Source organism: Diachasma alloeum, unplaced genomic scaffold, assembly GCF_001412515.2.
Source record: "Diachasma alloeum isolate Michigan unplaced genomic scaffold, Dall2.0 Dall_scaffold_00370, whole genome shotgun sequence".
Lineage (NCBI taxonomy): Eukaryota > Metazoa > Arthropoda > Insecta > Hymenoptera > Braconidae > Diachasma > Diachasma alloeum.
The window spans coordinates 360,175-377,041 of record NW_021680509.1 but is presented as its reverse complement, the minus strand read 5'-3'; the positions used below and the strand labels follow the sequence as shown (position 1 = coordinate 377,041).

The following is a 16,867-nucleotide window of genomic DNA, read 5'->3' as shown; positions in this document are numbered from 1 at the left end:
TTTTTTATTATATTTTAATTATATATGTTCGAGAAATCATTTCACTCATTGGAGTTGCATAGAACTATTATATACATACTGACAAAATTTGTTGAAGCTTCCGTGGCATCCGGGCGTTGGAGGGCACCAACGAGGCTTTCCCTATTCGATTCAAAGTGTTTTGGATTTGAATTCTTCGGTAAAAGTGATTGAATTCTCATTATCTCCAGATCTATCTGATGATCTGACTCTAAAAGTATTTCTTTTTATTCCCGTATTGATCGCCCGTACTTTTTGATACGCCAGTAGAACTTCTGGAGTCTGTGCTTCATCTTCGGAGGCGATTAAATTACCACTGGTCGAAATACCCCACTTTTGTTGTAATTCTTCACATGGTTCTGAAAAAAAATGATTCACTTTTTTCTTTCAAAATTCTTCGAGAAGAGACGTAGAATGATCAATTAAAGGGAGAATACTATGAGTTTTAAAAGTCGCGAGCGATTGGAGTGAGATTTCTCATGCACTAAAGATCAATACCTTAAAAACGAATAATTAGTACAAAAAAATTGATTTTTTATTGTTTGTTTGCCCCGCACACGCTTAAAATGTTAAAAATAGTGCGGGGCCTCCAATTTTTGAACTACAAAGGTTTTGTTTTCAAAATTTTTGAAAAAAATGTGTGCAATAACAATTACAAGTTTTTTTTTTTTAATTCGACTCCTATTAGGTGTACAAATAAATTTTAGGACGCTTTGCAAAAAATTTAAAATTAATTTTCGAAAAAAAGTAAACTACATTTATTCATCAAAATAATCTCCATCATTTTGAATGAGCTTCAGCCATCTGTTAGGTAATTCACGGATACCTTCCACAAAGAAAGTTTCATCTTACGAGGCGAGGAAATTATCGATCCATTTTTGCACTTCTTCAAATGTTTTGAATCGCACATCAGTCAATTCGTTTTGCATCTTCCGAAACAAGTGAAAATCAGTTGGAGCTAAGTCTGGTGAATACACCGGGTGTGGCACAACTTCCCATCCAAGAGCCATTAACGTATCTTTTACCGGTTTACCTACATGACGCCTGGCGTTGTCATGGAGCAATTTTACTGGACGTTTTCCTTTGGCAGTAAATGGACGTTTTTGTTCAATTTCTTAGTTCAATCTTATTAATTGTTGACGATAGCGATCGGCAGTAACTGTCTTGCCTGACTTCAAAAGTTCATAATGCAGTACGCCTTTCATGTCCTACCATATACACAGCATGATCTTCTTACAGTCAATATTGCGCTTGGGTGTCGATGTCGGCTCGCCCGGGTTAACCCAATGATATTTGCGTTTTGGATTATCAAAATAAATCCACTTTTCATCGCCGATCACAGTTTTCTACAAAAAAGACTTTCCAGGTTGCTTATTGTAAAGATTTAGACATATGTCAAGTCGGCTATCTTTATTTTCTTGAGTCAAAAAGTGTGGCACCCACTTTGTTCCTCTTCAAATCTTTCCCATTGCGTTTAAGCGATAGGAAACGGTCTGTTGAGTTACTCCAAGCTGTTTTGCAAGTTGTTTTTCCGTCTGGCAAGAGTTTTTATCCAGCAACGCTTGCAGTTCCTGGTCATCCACCCTTACAGGGACCCCGGTACGTTCACGGTCACTAACGTCGAAATCACCTTCTTTAAATCGCTTATACCAATACTCACATGTACTTTTACATACAATGTTGTCCCCAAGAACAGAACAAATTGATTGACATGCTTTCCTAACAGTTTTTCCTTGATGGAATTCATAACGAATGCCGTGTCTAATAAATCGCTTATCGGTCTGCATGTTTTATTCACAGAATTTAAGGTTATGTTTATGACTCCCTTATGTTTTGATACTACATAACAAACCCCACCATAACATATATAAGCGGTAACTTTGAATTACTTTCATGACACGGAATCGAAGTGTCCTAAAACTTATTTGTACACCTAATACATAGCTATATTCATTTTTTTGGTTTATAAAAAATGCTACCATTCATGTAAAATGGCCCGGAAAATGTTTCTGAAAGAATCGAGAGTATATTTTTAATATTTTAAGGATAATTTTTCTGCTTATTTTACGTGAATGGCACAAATATTGAACAAAACAAAATTAGCTGTGTAGGAGTCGAATTGCAAAAAACTAACTCGTGATTGTTATTGCACATATTTTTTTTGTAAATTTTGAAAAAAAAAATCTCTAAAAAATCGGAGGCCCTGGACTATTTTTAACATTTTGAGCGTCTGCGAGACAAACGAACAATAAACAATTAATTTTCTGCACTAAGTATTCGTTTTTAGACATACATAATGAATCTTCAGTATATGAGAAATCTCATTCCAATAGTCCGCGACTTTTAAAACTCATAGCGGGTCTCCCCTTAATTTTATAATTTAATCGAGTCATTTAACCGTAGTATTTTTATAGATGGAAACTTGTATTGAAAAATCAATTAATATTCACACTTACCTCCTTTTGAGAAATTTGACGCTGTAGGTTTTCGATTTCATATCGGCATTCTCACGCCGATCTTTCCTGTAGATAATGGTATCACATCACTTTTTTTATGTTTTCAAAAAACAATTATAAACATTCCATACAACACTCAGGAAAACGTTGAAAAATAATTAAAAATGAAGAGAAATGTTGCGTGTCTCCCAACGGTCATCGACAAACTGAACTGGAAAATATCCCTTCCTTGCTATATTCTAGGTTGAAAAGTATATTTAGTTGCAAAGGAAATGTACCCAAGCGGTTCCCTCCACCCCTTATTTTACCATCCCTTTTCAACAAAAAAGGGGAATTCCCCAAAAACAATGAAGTACCGTTATGTTTCCAGGTACGATTTTTTTATGTGCCGAACACGATGTCCCCTGTCCGTCCAAGTCAGGCCGGTTCGGCTTGAAAGCAATAAAACCGATCATTTTTTTATTCCGTCCACTTGAAATTGTTCGTATATCCTACATCAGGAATATCATTCTATTTTTCGAGGCGAATAAAATATTTTCTAGTTATTCTGTTTGTAACAATCCGATGCATCAGTTGAGGAAAAAAATGAAATGATAATCATTCAACCATGTACAAACAAACATCAAAAAAACATGCATGCATGTATGTATCATTCGATCCATACAAAAGAAATAACATTTTAACCGCATTTTAATCTATAATTATGTAACTAGGATCTCATTTTTCAATATACGATCCTTTGAATATATTTCGGCGAATTTCGCTCGTAAGAAACGTCTCTAAGTTCCACTAACAAGTCAAATTTTTCTAAGTTCAATTATGTGAAGAAATTTTTCTAAGTTCCCTTGACACGAAAACTTTTCCAAGTCCCAAAACTTTCGAATACTTTGACGATGACACAACGATACCAGTCTTCATGTGAATATTTTCAGTTCAGTGATAAAAATTTTATGATTTTATTAATCCCCGATCCTTGTACCTGCTTGATAGACCCTAAACGTTGGGAAGACACGAATGTACAGATCGACTACTCTCGTCGTTCCGATTGGGTAGCCGTTGCAAGTATTCGCTTTGTCGTCCTCTGTCTTCCGTGGCAAGGCGGGGTCGAACGACACCCAACGACACATGGAAGATTTCTGTCGTTCTCAAAAAGTGGTGAAGTTATGGAAGACTAAAGTCGTTGCTGAAAAACGGGAAAAAAAATCCGAACACAAAAGATATCGTCGCTTTGGAAGACACAGGGAAGATTCGGAACGACCAATTTTTCGACTCGGGTTCCAGCAAAACATCCAATTGGTTAGAACTAAATGAATAGCTACTATGCAATTATCAGATGCAATTTCCGGAAGGTAGTGTGCAATTTCCGAAAAAATTTGATAACAAAAGAGTATCGTGACCTCGGATACTGCGCTGTGATTGGCTGAAATCAATAAAACTCCTGTAAAACCATGGAAAAATAAAGTTTTTTCACAAATTCGATTATTCCTCCTGAGAAACGATGGGATGTTTCGTTTCGAACTCGGTACGATTTTGAAAATCACCTAGGTGGTTGTAGTTATTCGAATATAAATTGCAGGGTGTCCAGCGAAAAGTTTCCTCGACATTCCCTGACTTTTGCCAGTTTTTCAGACCAAATTAATTTCACTCCCTGACTAACGGAAACGCTCATAAGGGTCCAACGGAAGGGTGGAGCAAAGCGATAATGAGGATCAAACGGTAAATAGTTTTTGTTGGAAAATATGATTGAATGAATAATGAAAATGGATGTGACTTCCATCATCCAATAACAATGTAATGAAAAATACATTTTGCTCCATGATTGATTGAAAAATATGTAATTAGAATGTAATATTCTTAACTAACCATTAATATGACATTAAAAAGTAGTTTGTACACCATTATAGATTACAGAAGTAATCAAAATTTTTTTGTTTCTATTGACGATTGACCACTAATGTGGTAGAGAAATATTATCCAGTGAATATTATTTTCGTGCCAGTCACTCATGAGGCATATCCAAAAGTCGAAAAAATATCAAACGCAATCCATTCTGCCTTTGTGTTTCAAGATGAAGCGTCATTTTCCGGTTTCACCTTACAAAAATGCTTCTACACTTTTTATCCAATTTGTATTCCTCCCCTCTCTTGTGAATAACAAAAATTCGAAAAATTTATGCATGTGGGGAAAACAAATTGTGACTTTTGAAATTTCAGAAAATATTTGTATTCTCTGCTTTTTCTCTGACTTTTCCAAACCGATCGAATTCTCTGACAATGTCCGGGTTTCTCCAGATTTCCTTCACCGCTGGACACCCTGAATTTTTCAGAATTTTCAAAACTTTTCTTCTGATAAATGAACAAAACAGGTAATTTGGGAAGTCTTATGGGGGCGGAGCGTAGGGTTGCGGACCTACTTGCGTGGATTCACATTTTCACCACTTGACAGTAGCTCCTTGAGAGAGATAGGGGTCGCAACCTATATACTTACACGAGTTCCTATCCCGTCTGATAGATAGAGTATTCAAGTGCTAAACTGGCCATTGATCGGGAAGTTGTTGGTTCAACCCATAATGGGTCACACCCACTCCAACCTACTCCTACCTATTTTAGGGCATCTCGATGGTATGAGGTAATTCAAACTATATTCAATCGAAGGAAACTGAGAATTTCGGTCTAAGAGAAGAGATGATGAAAGAATAATTGAGTGCCAAACTATACTGATTTTAAAATTAACTGAAAATTCACGAATTTACGGGAATTCTACTGATTTCTATTAATTTGCATGAAATAATTGAACTAAAATTTACAGTTTTCATTGATTTTTCCATGAATTTCGGAATTTACAATGACGAAATTGGTTGAAAATTCTGTGGAACTAAAGTGTGATAAAAATTTCCAAACAATGCATCGAAAAATTCATCTAAAATTACTTCTAGTTCCATTGAAATGATAAAAATTTAAGGTAAAAATTCAATTGATCATGTCGAGAATATATCAGTTAATGTCGTCAATCACTGAAGCGTATTATTTTTCTCGAAAATTTTTCATCATTCAACATTATAAATAAAGAATGTTTTCCAATTTGAGAAACTGTATATTCTTGATTCAAGAACTCCGAGATTCCTTTTTAGAGCCTAAATATTCCAAATTCAAGAACTGAGATGTTCTTAAAATAAGAAAAAATCTGCCTTAGTTTAAGTTCAATTATAAAAAATTTATGTTCAAAATGCTGAATATTTACATATTTTGTCGGTTTTTTAGAGATTATTTTTCCAACCCAAATATCGGGCAATATAATTGGCCCATGCGACATCACATGGTACAAGCTACAGGGTTTTCAACTGATAATTTTTGAATAATTTCCTCTGGTAGTTGCTATATAAAAAAAAAAAAACATCGTGCAGTTGAATTAATCCCTCGTCAAACTGACAGATTGAATTCAATTGTGTTATTGTGTTAATTATACAATTTTCGTTTCTCAATTGTGAGTTTCGTCTCATGGTCCAATTATATTGCCCGACTTTTGGATTGGAAAAATAATCCCCCGAATACCACACGAGCTTCAAAATTAATCGGGCATTTTCCTCAAGGTTCCCTGCATACAAACGAAGTCGTCAAGTTTTTCAGGAAAAATCACTCGTGCTTCGCACTCGTGATTTTTTAACCTGAAAAGCTTGACTCCTCCGTTTGTTTGCAACGAACCTATCGGAAAATACCCGATAATTTTATAGCTCTTGTGGTATTACAAGTGATTATTTTTCGAATTCAAATTTCAGCCAATAGAATTGCACCATTTGACATCACGCGGTACAATCTACACGGTTTTCAACTGATAGATTTTTAATCATTTTTTCTGGTAATTGCTTCATAAAAAACCATCAGTGGAAACCACTGAAGGCCAAACTATTGGCCAAAATTCGGATGAGAAAAATAATCTCTCGAAAATTACTAAAATTGAAAAATTAATCAGATATTTCCCTCAAGGTTCCCTGCATACAAATGAAGTCAAGTTTTTCGAAACAGTTATATGGAAGATTTTTTTAAAACTTGACTCTTTCGTCTGTTTGCAATAAACCTATCACGAAATAGTCGATAATTTTAAAGCTTTCGTGGTATTATAAGTGAAAATGTGCATAGAAAAAGGAAATTTATTTATTTTTCGGATTAACCCGGAGACGAAAAGTCAAACGGGCCAATATTGGGCGAGCACTGGCAACCGAGCTGCCGTGTATTGGGTGCCGATCCTCAATCGGCCTTGGCCCAGCTTTGGCTAAGCTATTGGTTTGATAACGTAGGACCGTTATTGGTTGCCAAGGTTGGCGTCGGCCGATAATCGGCACCCGTGACCCACCCAATACTCATTTTTACTGGTTAAAAAAATTATAAAATACAATACTTTTTAATGATTTAATTCACATTCTTCGGCTAATCCTTCCTAAAAAAACCCGTAACCGCCAATAATGATGTGTGAAAAGGTGGATTCGTCGGGATTCGATCCTGGAATCCTTTCGGGTTGGTAATCCTTGATTTTACCCACTCGACCACGGTAGAGTTGTTAGTTACAAAGAAGTTTATCGGCTGTTATGAATAAAATATGGTATTCCGATCTGATTCTTTGTCTTTAATTATGAAACTCAATATAGATATGGTAAACGGCCTATTTATTTATGATCAATAAATAGTAAGATTACAGCATTAATGCTTATGCATAATTAATATAGAGTTCTCGAGTTTGAACTTTACATACCTTATGATCGTTTGACCCTTAGCATCTGTTTACACGTTTTTCTGTATGACTCATTTAACCCCTATGATCATATGACCTGTTATAAAAGCCTCCAACCCTTACAAGTAGGTTTTCCATTACCTCTATTAGACCCTTATGACCCTCGTGACCCTTGTGAGCATTTGGCCCGTTGGAAGATTGCGCTCGGTTTCTCTTCTATACACTGACCCTAATGAGAGTTTGACCGTTGGAATTAGTCAACTTGTCTTTCCTGTTTGACCCTTATCAAGTCTCGGTGCCGAAGTTTATCCAATTATTGGCCGTGATTTTGCATTCGATGAATGGCCATTTGACGTTCAGCCGACACTTGGCCGTGAAAGTGTCGCCGAGACTTGGCATACCAGTGCAAAACCGATGTTTGGCCATGAATGGGTCGCCAAGGCTTGGCATGTCAATTCTAGGCCAAGGTTTGACCGATTCAACAGCATCGGTAATTCGGCCCCGGGAAGCAACAGTAGTGGTCACACGAGTGCGCACGAGGCCGGGGGTCGTCCAAGCCACCCTTGCAGCGGTAATGACGTTAGGATATAGTAATGAGACATTATGCAGTAATAAACATGATAGAATTATTATTATTATTATTATTATTATTATTATTATTATTATTCTGTTTTCATTGTTAATCACCATGAATAGTTCGATCTTCGAACACAGAAGACTCCCGTCATATAGCGTTCCAACATCTTGTGACGTCACAAGATATTGTTAGGATTTTTTTAAAGTATTAGATAGAAGGGGAACCAGGATAATTCTCAATATTAGTTTACAAGAAAAATTTACTCACGAAATTGGATAGTTCAGACTGGGATTTGCACCTGGGTCTTTCCGATTTTCAGCAAATGTAGAGATCTGCTGGATGGAGAGTATCGTTAGGTATGGAGGGAAGTACATACATTTCTCGACATAGAGAACTAAAAAAGAATCGGCCTGTAAAGTACTAGTATTCTTTCTTAATGATGAACCGGCGAGTTAAAAAAAAGCAGCCAAATTGATGATATTTTTCAAGTATATTCTTCGATATCTTCCGAAGCCCTGTGCGGAGTTTTAGATTGCTCAAAAGAATGGTTCGAATCAAATAAATTATTTTTAAAAAAGCAATTTATTGTCATGGTAACTGTAGAAAAATTCACATTACGAACGTAAAAATGCAGTCAATGTCACGAAACTTCGTCCTCGTGTGACATATCGATAGATATACACTTGCAAAAAAACATCGGTTCAGAACATTTTTTAGCCAAAATTAACAAAAAACTATTACATCTATATTATCCCCTGGGCTATTCTACTCGGTCAACCTTAGATGTTTTTAAGGCATAAATTACTTCGAAAGCGGGATGCTATATGCTATCCATCGACTTTCCGGACCTCTATATGAGGAAAATAATTAAATAATTATCAATGCACAAATTAAAAAATTCAGAGGCACATGGGCTCGAACACAAGTGGTGTATAATCCCACATCTTCTGTTTGCCGGACAGGGCGAAATTAGAACGACGTGGGTGATGAATTTTTCGGATAAACATGTCGCGATGAAAAAAATTTACATGTTCATGCGTGTGACGATGTACAACGAGAATCCTCAGGCTTACCAACAGGCTTACCAACTCTGGAAAAAAAAGAATTATGTGCGGTCAACGTTGCCACTTTTTTTTCCAAATCATTTTCCATTTATTATTAAAATTGAATATAAAAATGTTCTGATGCATGCACAATGTAGGAAATAGTATATTTCCCACCAAGGGAGGGAAAATAAAGGAGTCGTGCCCACGTGCAGAATTACCACCCGCGCCGAAGGCGAGGGTTGTAAGCACGTGGGTAAGGGTCCTTTATTTTACCTCCCGTGGTGAGAACGTTATTTTAAAATCTGCCTTTCTGCCCGTCGTAGCGAAAAATAATTAAATAGTGATAAAAAAATGATTTGGCCATAGAAGACTTCAAATATGATCGGAATATTTAATATAATTGAAGGGGACAGAATTTTGTTGTTCAGGAATTGGTTTTCTGTAGGAATACAACAAATTCCCCTCCGCCTTACTTCCTACATTCAGTCATCGCCAGTTCATCATTAATCCTCTACTCTGCTGAATCGGAAAGTAACTGCTCATTTCAAGGAGAAATAGAAGATCGAGACACTGTAGATTTAGATGGAGAATCAGGTGTTCCTTAGGTCTCCGTGGAGTATACTACAGGGGCCTGAAATAAGTCCTGTATTTCGACTCGGGTCGTAAAACTTACTCGAACGTGTAGCCGAATTCATCGTTGGCATACCGCAACCAAGCAATAAAGAACAGAATATGATTCTTATGGGAACGCTTGTGAATTTTTCATAAAAAAGAAAATAGTATTTGCAGTTAAAAAAACGTAAATGCTGAAGAATATTCATTCAATTTGCTTGTCAATTACTATTTTCACGAAGAAAGATGAATTGAAGATGTTGTCATTATTGTGAAATTTATCTTATAATTCGTATAATTACACTAGGGAAACTGAAATTGAGGGAAAAAAGTGAGAAAAATGTCAGTATAATCCGCATAGCTCATAAGAATTAACGAAAAAGATTCTACTCTCCCTCTGGATAAATGTTTTCTTATAACTTCAGAAATTAAGGGTCTGATGTTCGGAATAGATGTTAAAATTATTGACTGATTTTCAAATGATGAAAATCATTTGCGTCAATTAAAACGTTTTCTTATATAATAATTTCTATAAGAATTTACCATCTTTCAAATCAAACGAATACCGCGTCAGGAAGAAAATCTTGCTGTGCGATTTTCCAATAAATACCAAGCTTCGTTCGTCACCGCATCATCTTCGGGTGGTCAATGACACTAAAAAAATTGTCACTACCATCTCACCGCCGAAATCCCATGTGATTTTTTGTGTAATATCTAAACTAATTCGGGGGTTACCTAGTGAAGAAATAAAGATTTGGATCCATGGTTTTTTTGTCTCCGGGAAATTGCCCTTTTTGGTTTTTCGGTGGATATGGCGACGTGGAACGTGGATTCAATAAGTGTCAAGCATTAAGCGTTATCTAAGATTCATAATCCGTATAATCAATTGGGTTACTGCATGTTTTTGATGAAATTCCTTCTTGTTGAAAACGAGTCTCGGAAAACCCGTCAGTAGGCGCGCTATGAGACTCTCTCTCATAAAAATTTTCATTCCATAGTAAAAGTACTCCAAAAGTGCAAATATTTTGCTGAAATTTTTTTAATGCCTCAAGTAACTCTTCTAGTTTACTCTGGTGATGATAAAAGTCGTCTATCGCTCAGGGTTCAGTAGAAAAAAAATATTTCCTTCGGCGCAGTCGAACCCCGCAGGGCGCGGTCTGTGACGATATTTAGCTCTATTCGTACGAGAAGCCGATGATACATTCTCTCATCGCGCGTATCAAGAATGCTGGTGGAACGGCACGCCTACTGACGGGTCAGACTCAGCCGTTAACTCAGAAGAGATGTGATTCCAATCTGGACTCTTTTCCGGTTCTATAAATTCTAATTTTTTAATTATATAATAAGATCAAAAGTGTATATCAAATTTCAACTATCGAACCGTGGAATCCAACCTTAACCCTAGATTGGTCACCCTATGAGGGAAACCCCGCCGCCCGTCGGTTTTCTTTACGTACAATTGACTGGCTAACTGGAAAAATTAAAAAAAATTTGACTTTGTTAATTGAAGTGTCGAAAAAATTATAGTAGTTTTTAGAACGATATATTTCCCAAAATTTCTAAAGAAAACAAATTATTTCGAACAGACGAATTATTTTTTCCCATGTTAAATGAAATTGCCTATGACGCGACGTTGCTGGAAACTCGCTAAACGCGCCCGGGCAGTGTGAATTTCGGCAACGCTAAAGCCTAAATAAGTGGTTCGCAAACTTTGTAGGCTTGTACCTTCACGAAAAAAAAATCGCACGACTGTGGAGCCAATTTCATTCGTTAGATTGAGTATTACTCTACTCCGATACGGAATGTCATTCTTTTTGATCCAATAGTTTCTGCGTTGTTATGATAAGAAGATTATAAAAAACCCATATTTCTCATGTGCCGTGGAAATTAATGAACTTTGACTGAGTCCCAGGACCTCAATTTTTTTTCAAAAATTATCCCAATTATTTATATGATGGAATGGTCAAACAAAAGTTTCATTTTTTTTTAAATTATTAGTTTTTTAAATAAAAATATCTCACGCGCCTATCTCTGATAAGAAATAACCAATTTGAATGGGAAAAATTGCAATTTACGGACAATGGAATATTTTATACTTTGATGTAAATATTCATAGCAATAGATCCTCTGAAAGATTTATAATAATTGTTGAAATTTTCCAGAAAATATATTATTACCCTAGCCGCATCCCTTTACCACTTTACCACAGCGTTCCCTCTCGGGTCTGGAAAATCCTTTCCATATGTACACTTTGCTACCTTTTCCAGGGCCAGCGAAGGCAACCATGAGGCCTTGAGAAAAATATTTATAACTTATTGATTTTTCTAAAAATTTATAACTAGTATTAATTCACCACTACTATTTATAAAATTCATAATTTATTTATTTTTCTATTTGACTCGTAAAAAATGTTTTATTTTCGAAAAATACAGTTCCATAGTTGGATGGTCGTCCCACTAACCCCCGAAACTTACTTGACGGCAGGCCACCCATCCCTGAAAGAGGTAGGAGATTTTACATGTGGCACCAATTCCGAGGGCCCGAAAGATAACCTTCTACTAGAATCATATAATGACGTGCGGTCAGTGAAAAGACGGAAATTTCAAGAATTTTTGTAAAATATTTGGAATATTTCTCGTAGTAAATCATAACCGAAATGTATTCAGTTTTTAATTGTCTATTCGAAGATATTTTTGCTTTCGAATGGAAGCATTGTAATCGTGCTGTTTTCACATTCTCTAATTTTGATTGGAACTGATGTAGAATGGTCTGAAACGTAAAAATATGAAGTTTGGCGACCATGTCTGTCGGTGTCAATGTCCATCGCCACCGTTCCGGTGGTCAATTTTTGTAAAACTGAGTAATTAATTGGCTAAACTTATTCCAAAAAATCTGAAATTTTGTCAGATTATAGACCTTAACAAGGACTAATTCTGTGCAAAAGTTCAGCCCGATTGATCAAATAGTTTTTGAGAAAAAGCTATTCGTTTTTAAATCGTTTTTCGCTAATATCTTCGAAGCTAGTCAACCGATTTCAATTTTTTTTTTTAAAAATGTTCGTTTTGATGCCTTCTATCCGAATCAATCAAAACATATATACCCGTTCATACAAAGTTTTCTAGATATTTCCGTTTTTCTGTTTTTTCATAAAAATTCTTGTAATCACTCTAGCTTGTACAAAAATTGAGATATCAACTTGGAATTTGGACAGAATCTTCCTCTCATGGTAATAATCCTTCCTATTGAAAATGGGCCCAATCGCGTGAGTAGATTCCAAGATATTTGACTTTCTCTGAAAACCTTTTATGTGCAATACCTTAAAAACTACGCAACCGATTTCAATTTTTTTTTTCAAAATGTTCGTTTTGATGCCTTCTATCCGAATCAATCAAAACATATATACCCGTTCATACAAAGTTTTCTAGATATTTCCGTTTTTCTGTTTTTTCATAAAAATTCTTGTAATCACTCTAGCTTGTACAAAAATTGAGATATCAACTTGGAATTTGGACAGAATCTTCCTCTCATGGTAATAATCCTTCCTATTGAAAATGAGCCCAATCGCGTGAGTAGATTCCGAGATATTTGACTTTCTCTGAAAACCTTTTATGTGCAATACCTTAAAAACTACGCAACCGATTTCAATTTTTTTTTCAAAATATTTGCTTCGATGCCTTCTATCAGAATCAATCAAAACATATACGGCCGTTCATACAAAGTTTTCGAGATATTTCCGTTTTTCTGTTTTTTCATAAAAATCCTTGTAATCACTCTAGCTTATGCAAAAATTGAGTTATCAACTTGTTTTCATTCCAATTGGTTATGCGTCATTAGAAATAGTCGCATGAGATATTTTTATTTTAAAAAAACAATAATTGTTCAAAAAATCAAACTTTTGTTTAACCATTCCATTCTTGAACAAGTGGGCCATCATGTAAAAAATTGGGATAATTTTTGAAAAAAAATTGAGGTCCTGGGACTCAGTCAAATTCATTAATTTTCACGGCACATGAAAAACAGAAGTTTTCTCATCTTCTTATCATAATAGCGCAGAAACTATCGGATGAAAAAAACAAACTCCGGATTGAACTAGAGTAATATTTAATCTAACGAATGAAATTGCCTCCACAGTCGTGCAATTTTTTTTTCGCTAAGATACAAGCCTCCAAAATTTGCGGACTACACTTTAGAAAAGGATAGTTGGGTTAAATTTGTCCTGGACAAAATGATTAAGTTCGACAATTCATGGAAAATCATCACAAAACTATTCAATTTCATATTGAATGTGAATTATTCTGTTTAATTATTACACGGGAATAGAGGAACCGCTGTATGCGTCGTTGTAGGAATAAATAGATCTGAAAACGTATATCTCTTCCATTTATCGTTTTCTGACAATTTTTACATATTTTACCTTTTCGTAAATTAATCCTTCGACGCTAGACTCTTACTCAGTATATTACAAAGGTACATTGAAAGCATTAAAAATTATCGAAATTGAATTCCTATGACGGATGCGAATGGCGATTTTCCCCACATGCAGAATAAAACTATCCATTCTCAAATATTCAACATTGTATCCCACCCACGTAATCAATTTGAGTCATATATGGTAATGAATATTGTAATTTATAGGTGAAAATAAGTCTGTTCTACTAGATTTTTCATATGCATGACTGCATGGAAAAAAGGAAATTCTGATTAACGTCGTGGCTACGTATGAGTTATATAGTACACATACAAATCTCAGTAGGGTGAAATAAAAGCGGATGTTATACATTAAATTACGCCTACGCAATATTCTGAATGAGAAAGGCCAGTCGGGGTGCTGAATCTCGTGGGTTGGCAATATGAGAATTTCTTCAATATTAAGAAGAAGCGAAAATAAAAGATCTCTAACTCATTGTTAGATAAAGGCAACGGAATTCGAATTGTTTTCTATGATACCTTTTTAATACAGTCAGACACAGCCGGATAGAAACAATTTAACTTCCGTGTTACGTTTTCACGTACGGAAGGATATTCCCGTGACACTTTTTGTGAAACATTGTAAGGAGTAAGACAAATATCAAGACATGTCATTTGAGTGAGAAAGAGATTTGAAAGTAGTTACTTCAATTTCATTAGACAGGGAAGCGAAAAGATGTTAGATTTCCGCGTTCTCTTATATTCTGATGGATGGCTATTTTCATTATCGTTCAAAATCAGTCCCCAAGTAAGCGAAATAAGATAAGAAAAAGTCTCGTCATAAATTGTAATTATCGTGAAGGATATTTACAGAGATAACTCGTAGAATTTCCTCAGCAGATAATTCTTTACCATTTTCTTGGAATTTAGAAAAAAATTAATAAACTCAAGGATTTTTTATTATTGGAGTACCTTGCGGAAAAATTCTCTAAAATCAACGCTTATTTATTTTTATTTTTATAGATGTTTCAAGTGAGTTGAGAAATATTTTTCTGACATCTCAATTTGTTTTACGAACGGAACCTATTTGATACAAGACATTTGACTGTTATTTTATACGTTATTAGTCTTTTTCATTTTTTTATTCCTACCAATTTCTCGTAGCAATGTTTTTTTTTAAATAAAAATGACAATTTTACATGAAAATATAATAGCTATTCATCAAAGATTTACACCTCTTAAAATAGACCACACCCCCTGTCCTTGTTACAACTATGACATAGTTTATCAAATATTGACATAATATTAAATAGAAAAGACCATAATTTTATTTTATACGACTTGTTAAGTCGTCCAGATTCGAAAATCATCCTAAAAATGGCCATGTGTAATTTTTTAGAAAAAAATATTTTTCGATGAATTGCTCTATATGCCAGGATGTACGAAATCGATTGACACAAAATTTTATACACAAGTGGGACTCAATAATACTAATTAGTAGGCAAAATCTCAGATGTTTATTCCAAGTTTTACACGTATTATTAAACGCCACATTAAACTCTAAAGAAAGAATTGGAAAAAACGTCAATATCTGGAAAATTTTTGTATGAGCGGGTATTCATATTTGGATTGATCTCGATAGAAAATATCATGACAACTATTTTAAAGAATAAAAAAAAAATCGGGCCAGTAGTTCAGAAGATATTGAGCGAAATAGTTTTTCACAAAAAATGGAATATCTTCTAAGCTACCAATTCGATTCGGCTCATCCACGATCTCATCCAGTCATATCATAAGAGCTACAATCCTACCAAACTTCAACTTCCTATTTCAATTTTTTTGCATGTTATCGGGGACGATATGACAGTTCGACGTCAAATTCAACGTCAAAAAAATTAAATTCAGTCACATACTTTTTCAGATATTGAAAAAATAGAGATTTTTGGGAAATTGCGATATCTCGAAAACTGGTTGACCGATTGATACCAATTATGCAACAAAATTTACGATTTTGAACTTCAGTCCTTTAGTCCTTTAGTCCTTTTTCAGTGAAATTTTCTAAAAATTTTCACACGCATTTTCTAAAATCATCATATTTTCACGTTTCATGACATTCTACATAATTTGCAGACAAAATTAAAAGATCATCAAAATTGACGATTACATAGTTTCCCTTCGGTAGCAACAACAGTAAAATATCTTGTGATTGAAAACAAATTTGACTATTTATTTATCCTCTCATTGACGTTATAAGATTTTGACCTTGAATTCGTTGGGCATTTTCATGATCAATTTCAGACAAAACCATTCAAAATTCTAAAAAAAAATGCATGTCAGGAACTACGGCTTTCTAACATGTCAGAAATTTTCTCTTGAAACTAGCAATTTTTTTCTTTGTGTAAAATAGCAAACTTATTTTTTGTAAAATGTTTCAGATCACCCGATCAATAAATTAAGTAAAGCTGGAAGTCTCCATAAGTCATCCGTGTCATCCTAGTAAAAATGGCGAGACAACAAACGACGGATCGAAATATCCCACATCTGAGGGACATCTTTGGTTTCGCCAGCAAGTGGGAAACCGGCCGGGGGCAATTGGACGAGAAGTTGACGGGCAACGACAGTGCGGTATCAGTAGGCTCGACATCGGGGGAGGAGGAGAGTCCAAAGAACAGCAAAAAGAAGAAATCACGTCGTCGGGACAACAGCAAAACTCTAACCGAGAGCGACGTAAAGCATTTAGAGCGGCACCTGTCGATGAAGAAGACTATCCGGAAGAAAATAATGCGTGATTTGCAACAAGCATTTGTTGAGGATCCAAATGAATTTAGGGTTGATGATATACCACCTGAGCAGCTTAAAGCAGAAATCAATATACAGAGCTTGAGTTTTGGTACCCCGTCACAGAAACAAGGACGAACGAGAGGAAATGCTGAGAGCACTTTCCTTGACATGCTTCGCGCTGGTGGTGGTAAGTTGGAAAATAATTTTTCCATTTGGATTTTTGTCTGGTATTATTATTTGTCAAA

The 16,867-nt window shown here is 35.2% G+C and overlaps 1 protein-coding gene across 3 annotated transcripts in view; it reads left to right on the top strand.

Annotated features, from left to right (window-relative positions):
* Positions 1–16,867, top strand: part of LOC107041635 — a 62,405-nt gene that overhangs the window by 43,864 nt on the left and 1,674 nt on the right. For 2 of the 3 annotated variants that reach the window (XM_015262265.1, XM_015262266.2), the window contains exon 2: positions 16,277–16,809. In XM_015262265.1, the coding sequence (XP_015117751.1) occupies positions 16,344–16,809 (466 nt within the window). In that variant the 5' untranslated portion in view covers positions 16,277–16,343. Of the gene's footprint in view, positions 1–16,276; positions 16,810–16,867 lie in introns of those variants that run through there. The other variant, XM_015262264.2, reaches the window with a different exon arrangement.